The sequence below is a fragment of the Neolamprologus brichardi genome, chromosome 7 (genome assembly GCF_056152115.1).
Source record: "Neolamprologus brichardi isolate AB-2024 chromosome 7, ASM5615211v1, whole genome shotgun sequence".
NCBI classification, from domain to species: Eukaryota; Metazoa; Chordata; class Actinopteri; order Cichliformes; family Cichlidae; genus Neolamprologus; species Neolamprologus brichardi.
This window is the reverse complement of record NC_142110.1, coordinates 41182237-41201891: the sequence shown is the minus strand read 5'-3', so window position 1 is coordinate 41201891 and position 19655 is coordinate 41182237. Positions and strand designations below refer to the sequence as shown.

The 19655-nt window shown below is 40.1% G+C and overlaps 1 protein-coding gene across 10 annotated transcripts in view; it reads left to right on the top strand.

The window, feature by feature from the left end:
- Window positions 1-19655, top strand: part of ank1b (ankyrin 1, erythrocytic b) — an 80910-nt gene that overhangs the window by 44202 nt on the left and 17053 nt on the right. For 7 of the 10 annotated variants that reach the window (XM_087843597.1, XM_087843601.1, XM_087843594.1 and 4 more), the window contains 20 exons: window positions 158-355; window positions 513-611; window positions 813-911; window positions 1007-1105; window positions 2728-2820; window positions 2969-3041; window positions 3223-3243; window positions 4562-4685; window positions 4919-4982; window positions 5522-5634; window positions 6668-6892; window positions 7835-7989; window positions 8268-8479; window positions 9805-10009; window positions 11115-11211; window positions 11337-11565; window positions 14460-14588; window positions 15897-16016; window positions 16536-16620; window positions 17743-17817. In XM_087843597.1, the coding sequence (XP_087699723.1) occupies window positions 158-355; window positions 513-611; window positions 813-911; window positions 1007-1105; window positions 2728-2820; window positions 2969-3041; window positions 3223-3243; window positions 4562-4685; window positions 4919-4982; window positions 5522-5634; window positions 6668-6892; window positions 7835-7989; window positions 8268-8479; window positions 9805-10009; window positions 11115-11211; window positions 11337-11565; window positions 14460-14588; window positions 15897-16016; window positions 16536-16620; window positions 17743-17817 (2515 nt within the window). The remainder of the gene's footprint in view (window positions 1-157; window positions 356-512; window positions 612-812; window positions 912-1006; window positions 1106-2727; window positions 2821-2968; window positions 3042-3222; window positions 3244-4561; window positions 4686-4918; window positions 4983-5521; window positions 5635-6667; window positions 6893-7834; window positions 7990-8267; window positions 8480-9804; window positions 10010-11114; window positions 11212-11336; window positions 11566-14459; window positions 14589-15896; window positions 16017-16535; window positions 16621-17742; window positions 17818-19655) is intronic. The other 3 variants (XM_087843600.1, XM_087843598.1, XM_087843596.1) reach the window with 2 other exon arrangements.

Below are 19655 nucleotides of genomic sequence, written 5' to 3'. Positions count from 1 at the left end.
AAAACAGGCTAAATTAGAGTGATTCTCAAGCATACATTGACTTGCAAAGCAAACTTAGTATTTGCAAGTGCTCTCTCACAGCAGCGTTTAAGTTTTATGCCGGAAGAATAGCAATGTCCACTTTTTTATGTCTGTTTGTCCTTGTTTCTTTCTGCAGAATGGATACACTCCCCTTCACATAGCAGCCAAGCAGAACCAGATGGAGGTGGCCAGCTGTCTTCTTCAGAATGGGGCATCACCCAATTCTGAGTCCCTCCAAGGCATCACGCCCCTACACCTGGCTTCACAGGAGGGACGGCCTGACATGGTGGCTCTGCTCATTTCCAAACAGGCCAACGTAAATCTTGGAAACAAGGTATAATATTAGAATGGAGCAAACTGATCATGTTCTAAAGAGTAAAGTTTAATTCCTGTAGTTTTATATGTGCTTTTTTAAAAATTATTATTAGATTAATATACTGTCCAAACAATAGATAAACTATGATGCTCATCCCTCTGGTCGTTCTTTGTAGAATGGACTGACTCCTCTGCATCTTGTGGCCCAGGAGGGTCATGTGGGCATCGCAGACACTTTGGTCAAACAGGGGGCATCTGTTTATGCTGCTTCACGTGTAAGCTACATCATTTTCACTGAATACACATAGTCATAAAATACCATGTGTGATGAACTGAAGAGATGGCATCTTTTGTCTTTATACAGTCTTGTGCGCCAAATGACTAAGCACATATTTGCCCGATATTTAGACTGATAATTAATGGGTATCACTAAAGCAACTAAACAACAGCTTGCTGTCTTTCTCTCTTTGGCTCAGATGGGCTACACACCCCTTCACGTGGCCTGTCATTATGGCAACATCAAGATGGTGAAGTTCCTTCTGCAGCAGCAAGCTCATGTGAACGCCAAGACAAGGGTAAAATTCCTTGTCAGCACCCCCCTTTTTTTAATCATATTTAGTTTCTTCTTTTGTCCGTCAAAACTTTTTTATCACTTTCTTTTTTGCTGCAGATGGGCTACACCCCTCTGCACCAGGCAGCCCAGCAGGGCCACACAGATATTGTCACACTCTTGCTGAAACATGGAGCCCAACCCAATGAGATCACCTCGGTGAGAAACTTTTACTAAACCCTTCCTTGTGCAGCAGTTTTTCTGAAGGAACAAACATGTGATAACAAATAAAGAAATTGCCTTCAGTAGAATAGTTAGCACTAGATTAGATTCAGATCACAGATCATCATCATCATCGCTCTCTTGACTGATAAACATTCCTATCCTGTTAAATATTTCTCTGTAAACTTTTTTCCACATGCACAATGTATGTGTGTTCACTATCAGGAATATTTTTTACTTTTTTAGTTGCCGTGACGACGTTGCAATGAAATTTTTTTTTTCAGTGTGTACTCTGGAGCTAGAGTTCCCCAACTAAAATTGATGTTGCATCCTATTTTGTCTATCCATTAATTTTACATCAGTATTTTTAATTTTTGATACTTTGTTCAGAGAAAATTGATTCTTTTTACATCACTACATACACCTGACAGCCCTAATTGGCTAGTTAGATTTTAAATTAAGATTTTGACAGGCACAATTTATGAAAGGCCTGAAAGATGCAGTTTAAGACCTAGTAATTAAACCGCAAAATTTAATAGCTTTTATTTTTGTCTTTCCATTCACTAGTTTTGATATATTACAAGTTTGGACATGTGTATAACTATGGTGGATACTGTCCAGTATATGTTTGTTGCAGCCTGTAGGATATAGCAGTTCACCTTTTGCCTTCATTTTTCATATTTTTTTATTTATGTTGTAGATGTGTACCGTAATTCTAAAGACAATATTTCTTACAGGACTCCATGCAGTCATGATAAACTAAGTATACCTTGTAGCTTGTGAAACAACCTTTAGCCGCAACAACTTGAAATAATGATTTTCTGTATGAATTTACAACATTGCATTCGTTTATGGAGGTTTGCAGGCATTCGTTTATCTGTGTTTATCATCACAGCATTACAGTCAGGCTGAGGTCTGCAGTTTGACACTGTGACACCTTAAATCCTTTCTTTTGCGGCCATGCTGTTGTATACCAGCCAACCTTTAGCTCTTGGACAGATGGCCTCAAATGTGACAGATTTCATGGTCAACTCAATGAATGCAAGGCGCCCAGTTTCCAAGCTGCAAAACAAACCCAAATCATCACCCATCCAGTACCAGCATGCTTGGCAGTTGACATGAGGTATTTGTTTTTGCCAAACATGGTGCTGAGCAGTATGGCCAAACATCTCCTCTTTGGCCTTGTTTGTCCAAAAACCTCTTGTGGTTTCTTCAGATGCAACTTGGCAAACTTCAGCCATACTGTCTTTTGAAGTATGTTCTTTTGAAGGAGAAGAGCCTTCTTCCCAGAAACCCCATCAAATAAACCATACTTTTGAAGCTGTCATGGATTTTAATAGTCAACATGCTAGCAGAGACCTGTAGAATCAGGGCTGTAGTTCTTGGGCTTTTTGCACTTTCTGAGAATTGTAGAGAATCTGTTGGGATGTTGACTCCTGGCAAGATTGTGGTATTTTGTCTACAAACACCTGGATGCTTTGAGATCTTCTACTTTTGTTTTTCACAGGACTCTAAAATACTTCTTTTTCCCAAGAGTATATGTTTTCTACAGGAAAGAATAAAGTTCTTAAAATCTGTGGAAATGTTTTTAGTAATTTTAATTATCTGTCTCTGTGTAGAACGGCACGTCTCCCCTGGGCATTGCTAAGAGGCTGGGTTACATCTCTGTCATTGATGTGCTCAAGCTGGTAACCGAGGAGTCTGTTTCTGCGGTGAGCATGGTTCACCTAGTTACACCAGTACATGAAGAAGAAACGTTGACACACCATGATCAGATGTTCACTGAGCGAAGTCTGTTTTCCTAATCACATTCAGCTCCCTCACTGCTTGCAAATTAATTCCCACCTTGGTTCTCCACAGATCACGACAGAGAAGCATCGGATGAGTTTCCCCGAAACTGTAGATGAGATTTTGGATGTTTCAGAGGATGAAGGTAGGCTGTCTTATTTGATTATGTTAAAAGCATCAACTGTGCAGCTTTGATAATTAACTTTCAGCTCTGGTTTTGGTAGAAGACGAGCGCATGGGAAGTACACTGACATGTCGAAGTACCAGCATGAATTTGACTGTATATGTGCGACTGTTTATAACACCCTTTTCCATTTGTCTTGTAGGGGTTGCCCAGCTAACGTTAGGTAGGACTGTGTCTGTATCTCTGCCTTGTCCGGTCCGGTGACTCGTAAACTTGTGCCTTCATTGCAGTTGCACTTTCTCATTTTCTCTGTGTGTCACTAAATGTCTTTCTAATCAGTTCTACTTTCGACTCCAGCCCTGTTTGTTATCCTCTATTTTCTCTGTCTTATCTTTGATCTCTCCTATTCTCCCTCTTGTTCAGAGATTTGCTTTTTCTTTAAAAAGTCTGTTTGTCATCAGCATGTAGTCACAACATTTTCCTTTTACCAGCACATATCTGGTCATGGATCTGTCATTGACAGAACTCCAGTATTTCTGTATTTAAATTTAAATGGCTCCCTTCCAGTGCAGCGTTGCTGTTCCTCCTGATTTTTACAGTGTAATTGATCCATAAACGGATAAAACACATACTGTGGCAAAGCTGTGACACTTTCCAGCAAACAGCTCCAGTTTATACAGTCATCGGCCTGCCTTAAAAATCTAGAAAAATTAAACCAAATTCGAATCTTTTCAACACGTTTTGGAAGCATTTTTTCATAAATTTCCTTTTGCAATGTGTATTCTTGTTTTTATACTTGTTTAATTTTCTCACTTTTTACTTCTTTAACATTTTTTTGCTTTGTTTTCCTGAACAGCTTATACGAATGGGTGCTAAACTGTCTGTCTTGTGAAGCGGTTTATAGTTGTTGTTATGATTATTATTTTAGTATCATTCCTATTTAATAATTAAGGTGTTTTCTCCTACACAGAAACAACCATCACCACATGTGATTTCATCTTTAATGGGCATGCTCACTAAAAAAGCTGTCACCAGGTGCCTTGCAGTTTGCTGTCCATGCAGTGTCCTAAACTGTGTTGATATTCACTGTCTTACCAATCCTCTTCTTTCACTACTTTGGTTTCCATCGGCTCTGGTTGTTGTTGGTTTGACTCCATTGCTTGGACTAAAATGTTTGGAACTGCTTTGTGGCCATTTTTTTCTGTGGTTTGGTGAAGGGATGGGAAGGATGGTGGAGTAGTAATTACCGATTTCATCTGGGGATTAAATCAAAATTGATTTTTACTCGAATTCGAAGAGAGTTCAAGGTTTTGAGAGCATTTCTCATAAAATACATTTTGAAACAACTTGAAATGTATTGAGATAAACTGACATTTATTGAACTTGTCCTTAATTTAAAGTTTACTCCGTATCCCCCTGGTGTCATCCTTTTCTCTCTTACTTCCTTATGTGCTCCTTGCAACCTGTTCCTTACCACTTATTTTTCTCTGTGGTCATTTTCCATGTTCTTTCTAAACATTTCTTTTACATTTTTACCACAGGAGACGAGTTGCTGGGGATGGACGGAGCTCGCTATTTGAAGCTTGATGATTTTAAGGACCAGGATGATGACTTTCTCTCCCCAAAGAAGACCCTCAGAGACTTTGAGGGCGGCATGGGCACCACGTAAGTCAGTGTGAGGTGTGACGAGGAGTCTTTATGTGAAGAATGCCTAATATGATATAATTGAAAATGAAATTTGAGCTGGCGATTAAATTACTGACATAGCTCATTTATCCTTACCTTAGATTATGAGAAGCAGCAGAGTGAGCTCGTATGATTTTATTAGAATTTTGATAGCGGTGCCATATTCAGCGATGGTTTCTTGTCTTACCTTATTCCTGCCTCCTCTTCGACAGTCCATATTCTCCTGCCATTCCCAGGATCCCCTGTGTGTCACCAGAGACAGTTATGCTGGATCAGGTACGCTTAGCTCGTGACTAAGAGTGGCTTTGTAAGCATTTGTTACTTTATCTTATCCTCCTGAGACCTGAGCTCTCATTTGAATACTTTTCTAATTTCTTCTAGGTATTTGGGATTAGTTGGACCTGATAAGTATATAAACTAAGCTTCCTCTTTGAATAGGAAGGCATTGATTTGTTACGTAGTTGTAACATACTTGTATGTACTCTTAAAGGGACACTTAATTTAAGTTAACATTGCTTGACAATCACTTTCTTGTGCAGAATGAAGTTTTTAAGGTGCAAAAAAGAGGCTATAGAAGACAGATATTCAGATGGAAATATCACTAACTTATATTATTGAACCAGATTCTGACTTTTATTCATACCTCTTCTTTTATTATGGTCTTCTCTCTGCTTCATGTCTCATATCACCTCTTTCTCTTTTTATCTCAGTCTTTCCCTCCTACTTTTCTCTGGTTTAATCTTTTCAGTCATAGCTGTTTTACGGCCTCAATTTCTCACCAATTTCCATTTTCATTTCTCCCTCTCTGACCTCAGCAGACTCCCGTCCCTTTGCCAAAAGAATATGATGAAGATTCTCTTATCCCAAGCAGTCCAGCTACTGAGACTTCAGACAATGTCAGCCCTGTAGCCAGCCCTATTCACACTGGGTGAGTTATTAAAATGTTTTTCTTCCCCATTAAACCACATTTTCAAAATTGCTTTTATGTTAAACAGTATCAGTCGTCGATGCTTCTTGTCAGGATTCTTATTATAGTGTTTTGGCAGACTGTGAAATTTCTGGCTTTACAAAAAAGTAAATAGAAAAAAAAGCCTATGATGATAGTCAAAAGCATACTATATTTATCATCTATTTTTCTCTTAACCTGATTATAATTAACAAAATTGTTTAAACTCTAATGTCATTAACATTTAAAACTGGCAACTGAATCCATTAATTCATCTACTGAGGTGATAGTTTATGTGACAATAGCATCCTTTTCTAATATACAATCTAAAGTGCTCTGTAAACTGCTACGAAAAAGGGCCTAGGTAAATGCAGTCCATTCATGTTTTAATGTTATTGCATAGAGATATGATACCAAAAGATAAATGGTGGTTATAATGATTATCAGTGATGATCACGATGATCACAATCCACATTTACAGATAACTTATATTTAAAGGAATTGTATTCCAGCAATCAACACTTTAATTTATCAATTATGCAAAGTCATAATTTACTGTATCTGTACCTCCATGAGTCAGCTTTTGAAATAGTGAGTGTGAAAAGGTGACCTCACACATAGAGACACCTGTATTAAGCCACCGGTATAATGCAGGAGAAGCAGAATGGGGATCTCTTTCAAATCTTTTCACATAATTCTTGCTGAGCATTGCTGCAGATCACTCGTTCTTTCCTGTCATATCCAGACAAGCAAATGAAAAGAGCGCCTACACAGTCAATTGATGTTTTCTTTATGAATAGCATAAACCATGAGCAGGCAAACCAGATCAATTCAAAATACTGCTGAACAAACAGCACATGAATAATCTGTTCCCATCTCGTAGAACTGGAGGATTTCCCTGACGAAAGTCCAGTCTTTGTGTTTTTTTTCTTTCTGTCCTGTTTTATTAATGTTTAAATGTGTTATGATAAAGTAAAGTTTACATGTTGTTAATTTATGGCACCATTTAACTCAGCTTCCTGGTGAGTTTCATGGTGGATGCTCGAGGGGGCTCCATGCGAGGCAGCAGGCACCATGGACTACGAGTGATCATCCCTCCCCGAACCTGCGCTGCACCGACGCGTATCACTTGCCGTCTCGTTAAACCCCAGAAACTGACCACGCCTCCTCCACTAGTGGAGGGCGAGGGCCTCGCTAGCCGGATCATCTCCCTGGGGCCGTCCAGTATGCAGTTCCTTGGGTAAATCAGACCTTTCTTTGGTTTATTAACTGTATTTGACCGTATTTGACTGTGCATTTACAGTCAAAGCAAAATACTTTTGTGTGTATTTGTGTATGCCTATATGTGCATGTATTTGAGTGGCTCTTAATAGACATGCCATGACATGTCCAAGACAAGTTCAGTGATTGTGCCATTTAATGGACAAGACTAGATCATGACGGGGTATTTATAGGAAAATTGTCATTTAAGCAGTTTAAAACTAACCTATCACAGTGTAAAGTTACAGAGAATATGGGGATCATCTACGGTACATATTATCTTAAAAATATTTTAAAAAATCTTCAGAAAGTATTGTACACAAAGGACTAGGTTGAAAACCAATGCTGAAAGGTCCAGAGTCATGCTCGGATGATGTATCAAGCATTTCTGAAAACCATTGTGCGTGAGCACTGGTCATTTTTATTGTACAATATTAAAATTCTAACCATGCGAGGAGAAACATAAGAAGCATTCATAAACATGTTGTCTCTGGACATCAGCTCATTTAAAGAGGACCAGGTCTGACCAATCAAGTGCCAGAGGTTTTTTAGAAGTCACACATGTTGCATCTTCTAAGCTGTGAACATGCACTTCAAAAGGCTGTGTATTAGTGCAAATGGCATTGATAACTTGTACTTTTAATGTTAGTCTGGGCTCTGAACCAGCTGGCCTGTAGTTCAGAGTCATCAATTAGAATGTTTTGGCACACTGTGAAATAAAATAATACCGCAGAGGAGACCTCAGTCTGATGAGTACCAAACCAGGCAAGTAGGGAAATGCATTTGACTTTCAAAACTACAGCATTTAGTCTTCTCTGTTCCCCAAAACCTATAGATAGTCATTAAAAAACGAAGAAAAAGAAGATAAAACATGCACCTCTCCTACCTTTTTCTAAAAACCTTTCTGACATTTCATTCACAGACCAGTGATAGTAGAAATCCCTCACTTTGCCTCACTGGGACGAGGAGACAGAGAGCTTGTGGTGCTCCGCAGTGAGAACGGCTCAATCTGGAAGGAACATCGCAATCGCTATGGCGACGAAGTACTGGAAACTATTCTGAATGGCATGGATGAAGGTTAGTGGGATTGTAATGGATGTTGCCTGTCAGGGAAACCTTGAGGGGTTGTATTAATCTTGATGTATGTCCCTGGAGTTACAGAAGACAAACATGGGAAGGTTTTTTTAAACACCGAAGCTTCCTCCGCAGCATCAGACAGGCTTTATTCCCACAAAGTGTTCATTTAAGACTGAAATTTTCAGCTAGACATGTATCCTAACACCTACCTTTACCCTGTTTTTCTTTCCTCTTTATCTCTTTTCTCTGCTTATCTCCACTATTTCACCTTAATATAGACTTGGAGAGCCAAGAGGAGCTGGAGAAGAAGAGAATCCGTCGAATCATCTCCACTGACTTCCCCCTCTACTTTGCAGTAGTGTCTCGCATACAGCAGGAGAGTGATCTCATTGGTCCAGAGGGCGGTCGGCTGACCAGTAAGCTGGTCCCCCAAGTTGAGGCCATCTTCCCTGAGACTGCTGTCACCAAGAGAGTGAGGCTGGGACTGCAGGTGAGAATATGAATTGAAAAGAGGCTTTGCACATGTACACTTTTCATAATTGCTTGATTGTTCAACACAAAAACAGATGTTCGAATGAGAAAACAACCAAGCCTGTGCCAACATGTTTGCCTCTGGCCTCATTTTTTGTTTGCGCTGCTTTCAGTGTACGAGTTCAGATTTGACAGATTTCATGCCATGAAGTTGATGTTATGTCTGTTTGACCAATGAGTCTGAAAATGCTTGAGTTTTGCTATCAGTCATGGAGACCTGATGCGAGACGTGGCAGACTGATTTATTTCAGTACTATAAACCTTAATGCTAGAAGAAAGGTCATCGCTCGTCATTTGAGATATCCCATCAAATAGTAAATCTATATTTCATTTAGTGTTTTGTGATGTGGCGTCAGTTATTATTGGTATTACTGTAAATCATGTACATGTAAGTAAATTTCTCTTGCCTTGCACTTCATTGTGATAAATTTGCTTTGGTTTATTCAATGAAAATATAAAAAATACATCTACTTCACAAAATAGAGCTGTAACAAACAGTGATATCAAACCGATAGGAAGAAGATTTTCTCAGTTTTTAAACACTGTCAATAAGAATTTCATTGATAGAATAGGTTAATATAGAAAAATTATATACTTTATTAGAACATTTTCAAAATTTGCCTGACCTTTAAGAAGCATCTCTGGTGTTTGCAACACGTGGTGTCTGTCCTGCCAAACAGGAGCTTTTGGCAAATGTATGACTGGCTGTTACTCATCCAGACCTCTGCAGACACCCGTATGGGAACTTGGCACACACTTATGCTGACTGATCTCTTTTCACACTACACCTACACTTGGCTTTGTTTTCCACAGCAGAAAGATTATGAAGGATTATGGCTTCTTCATTTCTGTTGCTTGGTCACTTGAGTGTACATCGTTTAGGTTCTTTGTCATGGCACTAATGTTATGTACGTAAGAAGATTGCATGAGTTTTGCTTTGCCTACGCTCTTCTGTTTTCCTTTTTATACAGCCATTCGTTACTCCTCAGTTCCCCGATTTAAGTTGTGAGCCACAGTGACCAAGCTGATGCACTGATCTGAGTTTATGAATTTGTTGCATGTGTGAGTATGGTTGGGAATTTGAAGTTTTAGCCTATTTGCTTTTATGGTTTATGGTTTGTTTTCCTTTTTTTAAACATTTTGTTTAATTATTTGTTGAGCTTCTGTTATGTTTTATTTGTGCTTGAGTTTATCTTTTCCATTTTCCATGTATGCAGCCTTCTCCTCCTGTCTTTTCGTCACATCCTCAGTGTCCCTTTTTTGCCATTAACACTTTAACATCAGGCACAACCAATCCCTGATGAACTGCTGACCAGGCAGCTTGGTAACCAGGCCACCTTCAGCCCAGTGGTTACCATCGAACCTCGGCGACGCAAATTTCACCGTCCAATCGGATTGCGCATTCCTTTACCACCGTCGTGGAGGGAGAGCCCTCGTGATGCTGGCGAGGGTGATACCACCAGCTTGCGTCTTCTCTGCAGTGTCATTGGTAGGAATAACTTTACAGAGTAATCCCTTTTTATATTTTGTTTTTTCTTGTAACAAACATGAGATACCTAGGATTGTATGCAGGAATTATTACCTTTCTTATTAGGGTACAAACAAAATGATCTGCCACCAGATTATATATTTTTTTGTATTAAGCAGTTTTATTTACCAATTTGACTTTTTAGAGTAACCTTAAAATGACTCTTTATGGTGGTGAAGGGGAAAATTTGAAATACTGGGGCAAAGAAAATCAGAGCACCAATTCACTAAAATGGACCCTAACAAAACTGATTGATGGCAGTCGACACGTGGGTGTACTTCTGACTCAAACATCACAATATAAAAGGCTGTAATCTCCTGTTTTAATATGCAATGCAGGGGTCATACACGGAGATGCACTTCTCAAAACAAACATGGCAGCAAAAGAGGAAAGTCGAAAAAATACCATACCAGTCTAAATTCGACTTAAACTGTATTTACATTATGTGAGTTTGAGCCGTCTCTGAAGAAAGACGACCAACATAAAAGGATATTTCTGAGTACTCAACTGGTAATCAAGTAAAAGCAAAAGCAGCATAAAATTACGTGCAGAGAATCTTGTCAGACGGAAATAAACATGCACATTAACAAAATGATTGAGATTCCAATCATGTCTCTGTGTAAGTTATGTCCTCCATCTGTTAAAGCTGAGCCAAGGAGGACACAGGAAGCAGACAAACAGCAGAGAAACAACAGCTGTCTGTCTTAGCCTTGATTCAGTTGCTTTTATCATTGTAAGACAATTAAATTTTCATGCAGCAGACTAGAAATATTTCTCAAGTTTATCAGATCAATGTCCTATAGTGTGGACTGCAGTGTGTGGGAGTCATTACAGGGAGTAGTGAAAAAATGGCCAACAAAACTGCCTGGAAGTTATACAAAAGGGACGCTAAAAAAATGATGCAAAAAGGAGAAGCCATGATACTGGATGTATATATTCAAAAAGAGAGTCACTAGATAATCGATAATAGGTGGGAGACCTAACAAAGAAAGGAAATAAAACTGATGAAGGTCCAACTAAGACAACATAATGGGACAGTTTTTCCAACACTTGCACATCAATCCAGGTGGAACAGCACCAGCTCAGTGGGAGGACATCACTGGAACCACCAAGCTGATGTATGCCAACAACTGTGCCAATTTTACCACCAATGTGTCTGCAAGGTGAGCTCAGTAAACATCTGTGCAAGCATGTTCCCAGTCAACTTTTTTTCCTGCACTCTTGCACACATCTGGATTTAGATCCAGCTGGTTTGTTTAATTCTTCTCTGTTCTCCTGCTATATCCAGATTCTGGCTGGCAGACTGTCCACGTACGGCGGAGGTGGTCACCTTTGCCAACCTGCTGTACAGGGAGCTAATGGCAGTCCCATATATGGCCAAGTTTGTTATTTTTGCAAAGATGAATGAGGCACGTGAGGGACGCCTGCGTTGTTACTGCATGACAGATGACAAGATGGACAAAACTCTGGAGCTGCACGAGAACTTCACCGAGGTGGCCCGGAGTCGAGACATTGAGGTGCACACAGGGGCAAGGCCACAGAAAGCCAGCTTGTTAAGGAGCGCAGTTGAACGTGTGATTCATTTTAAGTTCTCTAAAAAGTGGCGGCATCGTTGTGTGGTGGTTAGCACTGGTTCCTCAGACCAAGAAGGTCCTGGGTTTGAATCATACTGTGTAAAGCAGGGGTCCCCAACTAAAATAACAGGAGGTTCACTACCTCCATCATCCAATCAATCTGGGTTCCGAACACTTTAAATGACCCAACAAAAATATTTTCTTTCATTTCTATTTAACATTTAATTAACAATATAGACTTTTGCCTTGTAACTACTGATCAATCATTCATATGCCATTAAATCATCTCCTGAACCGAAAAGTGCGATCCAGTTCAAGTACTAATATTAAACAAAAAACTATTTAACAATAAAATCACGCAATAATCTTTACCACATCTATTGCACATAACCCAACATTAAGGTGTCTTGATGCATGCTCAATCATCCAGGTAAATCCAAATCAAAAAAGTTGTTTCTGTTCATCTGGACGTACCGTTTTCAGTGGGAGAAACATTTCATTACTCATCCAAGTGACTTTTGAAGAAGAATGGGAAAAGGGAAAGACCACCTTTGAATCGATGAGGGGGCCTAAGGGTACATCTTTCGCTATCTTACAACGCTGTGATTGCAGCCATTCCTCAACTCTCTGTGAATGGTACTCATGGCCATTGATCAATGGTCTTTGATCAATGGGCTTTGATCAGTGGGCTTTGATCAGTGGTTGTTAATCAATGGTCATGACAATTTGGATTTTAATGATTAAGAAACTGACCTCACAGCCCATTGTTCATTCAGTGGGCTAGTCATTGTGCAAAGGTACTGTTTGTAACGTTGGGGAAACCTGCAGTCAGCTGAAACTAAAAAAGATCACTTGGATGACTGATGACTGAAAACGCTACATCCAGATGAACAGAATAAACTTTTTGGGAACATTAAGGCGCAAACAATTCACCTAAAAACCCTCAATATTCAGGAAAATTAAGAAGTGCTTTAAAACTGTGCAGTAAATACGTTTGACAAACTCAACACCATGTAACTTAAAACATACTGCAAAACAGTGGTGGCTCTCACTTCAGTATGCATGTGCATTTGCAGCTAGCATTTTAAAATTTGGGTGAAATGGGGTCAATGCATGGGCAGCACGGTGGCACGGTGGTTAGCACTGTTGCCGCACAGCAAGAAGGTCCTGAGTTCAATTCCACCATCAGGCCGGGGTCTTTCTGTGTGGAGTTTGCATGTTCTCCCCGTGTTTGCGTGGGTTCTCTCCGGGTACTCCGGCTTCCTCCCACCGTCCAAAGACATGCAGCTTGTGGGGATAGGTTAATTGGAAAATCCAAATTGCCATTATGTGTGAATGTGTGAGTGAATGTGAGCGCGAATGGTTGTCTGTCCCTGTGTGTTGGCCCTGCGACAGACTGGCGACCTGTCCAGGGTGCACCCCGCCTCTCGCCCTATGATAGCTGGGATAGGCTCCAGCGCCCCCCGCGACCCTGAAAAGGATAAGCGGAAGCGAATGGATGGATGGATGGATGGGGTCAATGCAGTTCTTAAGCATGCATGCAAATGTTCATTAGTCAGTTGTGTGCAAATTTTGTCCATTCATCTTTAAATGTCAGATAGTCTACTATACATGCTTTTGATAAAGCCATCTTCTTTTACTCATTCAACTGTGCACCACCAAGTCATCATTCTACTGTCGGCAAGCGCAAGCTCCCAAGCTGTAACTTAGCAATCTGTGTTCAAGGGCCCGCATAGGTTGTTCTTCTTTGGCGTTTTTTTGGTGGTTGGTGGTGCAATACCGCCACCAGCTGGCTTGGAATGTGGACCAGAAAGTCACTGATCCACATAGCTGCCCATCACGCCTGTTCAAAAGTCAGCCATGGCAGCCAGCAGGAATGAAATATCTAGCTACATAGTAAATGAGAAAATGCTTTGCGATCTGGGGGAAACCGGACCTCTCGGGGTCCGGTTTGGGACTGGAGACCAGGGGACCCCTGGTGTAAAGTTTGCATGTTCTTCTTCCCACAGTCTGAAGACATGAATATGTTGAATTGTCCTAAAGTATGGGTGTCTGTCTCTGTGTGTTAGCCCTGAGATGGATCGGTGACCTGTCCAGGGTATACCTGTGTTGTGCCAAAAAGTGATTGCCTGCCAAAAACTGATTTCCAATGTTTCCGTGTATTTTTTATGTGTAATATCTTTACGCATGTTGGTAAATAGACTTCGCTGAACAGCGTTTACAAAGGGGTTATATATAGAATTAAAAAATCAAGTATCTTTATATGTTATTGTACTTACATTGTAACCAATCTGGTCCTTTACCCCCACTTAAAGACAAATATTTTTACAGAACTATTGTAATATTTGCTGCCATTTCTGCTGTCCTCTTGGCCAACTTAATCTTACAAAAGACATTTTTAATGTTAATGAGATTTTTTTAACTGCATAAATAAAGGTTCTATAAAAGTCGCTGCCAAAAACTGATTGCAGCTTCTACCTTGTTACACGAATGTTGTTTGTGGTCATCCATGAGGGATGCATTTGACATATGTTTCACATATTATAGCCCAACAAGTTACTTATAGTAACTATAGTTTAAATACCGGAAATCAGTTTTTGGCAGACAATCACTTTTTGGCACAACACCTGCTTCTTTCCCTTGTTTTTGCCATTTTTGTTATAGATTCCATTTGCTGCACCTAGAAAGACGATGGATCATTCTTTTGTTTCGGTTTTTTGGGTACAGTGTATTGTATCATGAGAAATCTGCATAAATTCCCTGTGAACAAGTGCTTGTGAAATGTTATTAGAAAAGAAGTAGTTCCATTTTTCCCTTTTATGTTATATTTTCCACAGCTAATGGAGGGCATGCCTCTCTACCTGGAGTGTTCTGGGAACTTGGTGCCCATTCGGAAGGCCACTCAGCAGCCTCGTAGCTTCAGCTTCCAGGCCTTCCGAGATAACAGACTGCCTGTCTCTGTCAAGGTCTGTCCCTAGCTGCTTGTTCATATGCCTGCTTCTTTATCACTTGCTACGTGTTGCTACAGTATTGTGTGTTTGTTTGTGTGTGTGTGTGTATACGTGTGCAAAAGTGTGTGTTGTTTAGTTTTTGGATACTGTATGTCAAGGACCTTCTCACCAGTTATTTACACTCATGAGCACCTGCCGATGACTCAAACACCGCGTTCATTTGGTGGGTTTTGTGTTTGCTTTTCGCTCTCATATCAGTGATGTAAACACGTAGGTAATAGTACAGTCCTGTGCTCACTCTGCAATATTAAACACAGCAGTATAATTGGTGCACTATAATTGCAATATGCTACCTTTTTACATAGAGTTGAGAGATATTCCAGGCAGTAAAGTTAAGATAAACATTAGAAATATTGGAATGTCAGGTTGTTCATTGGATCTCGGGATTCTCAGTTTCTTCAGTTAGCTTTTGGCATGCTGTGTCATTGTGAGTCCTTTTGTTCTTTTTTTATTTTCATTGTGCTTTGTTTGTTTGAAATGTAAAGGTAATAAAAACCAGCAATCGGATTTGATAGGGTGTTTTTGTTTTGTGTTTAAGTTCTTTATCAAAAGCATCATAATTTCATCTGTTTTTGTTCCACATTACATTGATGACTTGTGTATTTGTTCTTCTATTGACCGTATATATTATATATTGTGTGTACGAGCCGTTCCGTGCCTGTCCCGTGACCATATTTATGTAATTTCCATATCACTGTATTTCCGTTCATCTGTGTCTGTCGATGTGATAAGTCAAGTATTGTTCAGAATCAGCTTGATGAATACTGGTAGCCTGTCTAGCTGTCAACTCTCTTGGGTAATTGTTTGCATGCCCTGTGACTCCTTCACTTTCTTTGCCTGCCTTCCTATCTTGCGGCCTTGCCTGTCTGTATGTGTCTGTCTCACTGTCTCTCTTTCTCTCTCTCACGGTCACTCTGTAACTGTCTGGTCTGACAGACGTCCAGGTAAAATGTGCAGGTAAATCTCTCCCTCTTGCCTGCCTGTGGACTGCTTCCATCCCTGTTTCCCCCTGCTTCTCGTCCCATGTTACTGCGCCACATGCTCAGGACAACTGTTAAGGGATCTAGTGCTCTTTTTGATTTTTTTTCTTCTTCTTGCCCATTTTATCTTCCTCTATTCTATCTTTTCTGCTCAATTTCTCTTCCCACTCTTCTCTGCTCATCCTTTTCTGTCTTTCCATTCTCCTCCTTTCCCTCACTCCACATTCTTCCATTCTATTTTTCTTCCTTCGTCTCTGTCTACCTGTTTTCTGTCTATGTTTAGGTCAGAGACAGTAACAAGGATGCCACTGGGTTTTTGTCTTTTCTGCGGAAGTGCACCAAGTATGAGGACACACAACACGTACTGTGTAACCTTAATATAACCATGCCACCTTGTGTCAAGGTAAGGATTTGGTTGCAAACATGCACACATAATAAACTGTGACCTTATCCCGATAGATGGGTATTTTTTTCAGGTTGTTCTATCAGACTGGGGCTTGTCCAAAATATATATGTGTGTTACATATATTATTATGTATTATATGTAATATTTGTGCTTATTAATTTTGTATAGATAATAAGAGATTCCATTAAAAAATAAATGTACAATAATACAACTGAAGCAGTATAACATTACACAGTATCAGTTAATCCTTTTGACAAAGGGTTTACTCTTGGACTGACAGGCTACCTTAAAGGTATGGAGACTCCTTATTTTAAAGGTTTAAAGTGTTTTAATCTAGTCTACTGCATTTTACCTGGATTACTATTTTAATATCAACCATAACTTTGCCAGGAGTCTGTCTGAAGTGCTACATCTGTCTAATGTTACATGGGTAAAACATGGTGACGTGGGTGTTTGTTAAAAGTTCAAAAGTTCTGTGTTAGGCGATTAATTATTGTAATTCTTTCAATTTTTTAGGTTGTTGGAAGTGAGGAGCGCAGACGAACTTTAACCCCTCTTGCTTTGAGAGAACGCTACAGTGCACTGAACGAGCCCGGCGTGGGTAAGTCCTTCAATGCTTGACCGTCAGCCCTCTCCGGATATACACACAGTGGAGATGGGCACTGAATGTTGCACTGCCACTTTACCCACAACCCTGCTTCTTACTCTGCCCTCTCTATTTTCCTGTCTCGTGTGCACGCATGGCACAACAACTGAGCCTTGGATGCAATGTACTGCTCTACAGTATCCCACTAAGTTTTTTGCAGTGCAGTTAGTGGAAACATATTGAATGTGCAGCCACAAGATGATCAGCCGCCCCCAACATGACCTGAAATGGCTCCATGGCACATGGCAATTTAGCCTTTTTCTGTCCTGAGTGTCCTGGTAGCTGTGACAATCAATGAATGACTTCTGTGGTTGGTTTTGCATGGCGCTGGTGTCTCCACTGCGATTTCCAATGGCATGGCAGCAGATACTGTTAGCATTAGCACTATAGCTTAGCACTGAGAATGGGCAGGACCTCGCAGTGGAGCAAGACAGATGAGCCCTTATACTTGCCTGTGGTAACTAAAGAGAGTCAAGATGACCATTCTGATTGGTTTAAATGGTGCTGATGGGGAGTGAGGGTGAATGGATAAAGGCCTTTTCTGTCTATCAAATACACAGCGCTGCTATATTGCACCTCAGTCTCTATTTAATGGTTACTGAATGCTACTGTGGTTAGCAGGAATAGCACCTGAATGAACCCCAAATTTTGACCTTCCCTTGTCAAATGATGTCCTAACCCTGAGAATTATATGGGTAAAAAAACACTGTTGTTGGTATTGCTTATTTCCTCCAACAGAGCAGTGCTTTTGTCAAGGTACGTATTGAAACTTAACTGTCTTTTAGGTACAGATGATGAATTGGAATAACAAGAAGAACATGAGTCAGTACTAGCCACCTCTTAATAACATTTGCTTCAACACTATCAAGTCTAAAAAGAGTCTTAAAAAAGTCATAGAAAGTCTAAAAAATTCATCCCAATTAAAAAAAATATTTTTTTCCACACATCAATATCTGTTTGACTTCCCAAATACGTTTTTGTGTAAAACGTAGTATAACTATCAGGTCATTGAAACGTCTTTTACTTGTGTGCTGTATTACATGTTTCTAAACTGTCTGTGTGTTTTTTTCTCATTAGCCACAGTGAATGCCATGGAGAGGACTGAGCTCAAAATCAACATCATATCCGAACAGCTGGGTTTAAGCTGGGCAGGTTAGTCACACTGGATACTGTACAATCTGTATGTAAAATGGATATATAGCCATTTGAAAAAGAAATTCAAAGCCACACTGTGAAAAACTAAATGCACCCTGACTGCTTCAATAGAAAATAGCTACAAAGTTGGACCATGCAATGCTTATAAAAACTGCAAAAAAAAAAAACCAAGAGCACCATCTCAAACTCTACAGCCCTCAGTTGGCAGTTGTTAAATGTTAAAGTTCATAATAACACAATTAGAAAAACACTAACGGGCTTAGGTTTGCCCTCAGCACTAACACCTCATAGCAGCTGTTATAACTCCTCTATATGCCCATATATATATATATATATTAGGGGTGCAACGATACACAAAATTCACGGTTCGGTTCGGTTTGATACTTTGGTGTCACGGTTCGATATTTTTTCGATACAAAAAAGATGTTCATGCCTTTTTATTAATTTGTCATTTATTAAATTTTCACGGCACATTCTGCACCACATCTCTGTGCGTTCATCATTTGTTTGAAGTCAGCTCACCTCCTGCAATCACTTTTCCGAGAATACGCGCTTCTTTTGTGGTTCAGACTCCTTCTGACATTTCTTTGGAGGTGGAGGAACACCAAAGTAATTTCTCATCACTCACCAATCAGTGCTGTCGCTCTCTATACACAGTTCGCGCGATTGCAAAGTGAAAGCAAAAAACAAGCGCAAATTCAAACGCGATTTCAATATGTCACATATTGACAGTGGCTCACCGATGCCAATGACATAATTACCCAGCTACATTTCTGAAAGAATGCAAAAGCATTGACATATATTTTTCCTTCCTACTATAGGCCAACGAGCAGAGCAGGGCAGCCCGACTGGAAAAATTGCTAGCCCCCGGACGTGGGGCTAGCGATTTTGCGAGCCCTGTATCTGATTGAGGAATCACTCATCTTTGGAAAAGAGAGTTTATTACAGAGAAATGGCTCTTTCCAAAATAAAAGCTATACTATACGCTTCTTCTGGGCTATATTCTCAGCAGCATATTAAACATATCAGGGCCCATAAGGACAATCAAGTGCTAACGGCTGTCTAAATGACTCGGGTAAAGTTTGTAGCATGCCTGCTTGTTGTTTTTGTCTGCTTCCACTTGTCTTTGCACTAGGATGATGTCAGAGTAAATGTGCAGTCATATTCGTTGTGTTCCCACTAGTGCTGTCAGTGTTAATCTGAAATGAGGTTAACGCCACAACACGGCAAATCTCCGTTAACGAGCTACCGCGGATCGCCCCGTGCGTGGGGCTGGACGGCCAACACGTTAACGAGCTAACTGCGCTAACTAGTTCCCACCCATGTAATTGAGCATTGCTGGCACATCCAACATACTGTTTTACTTTAGTCCATGACGCGCTTACCTTCAGGGTCATACGTCACATGAAAACCAAAATAGTTCCAAACGCCAGATCTGAATGAGGGTAGGGGAGGTTCAATTTGCCATGTTGCAAGGAGAGCTTAACTTCTGTCTCGCTAGCTTGGACTACGCTCAGTGAATCTGTGTTCGACTTCTCCGCCTAGGCTGCACTGTCGAGCGCAGATCCACTGAGCGCTCAACACAGACAGCATCGTCAGAAGGAAAGTTGATAAAATAAATTAAAAATGTTGTATTGTTCATACATATGCGTACCTAGTGTTGGGAAGGTTACTTTTAAAATGTATTCCATTACAGATTACAGAATACATGCCCCAAAATGTATTCTGTAACGTATTCCGTTACGTTACTCAATGAGAGTAACGTATTCTGAATACTTTGGATTACTTAATATAGTATCATGCTGTTTACAACTACGTGAATGTACTATTGCTGT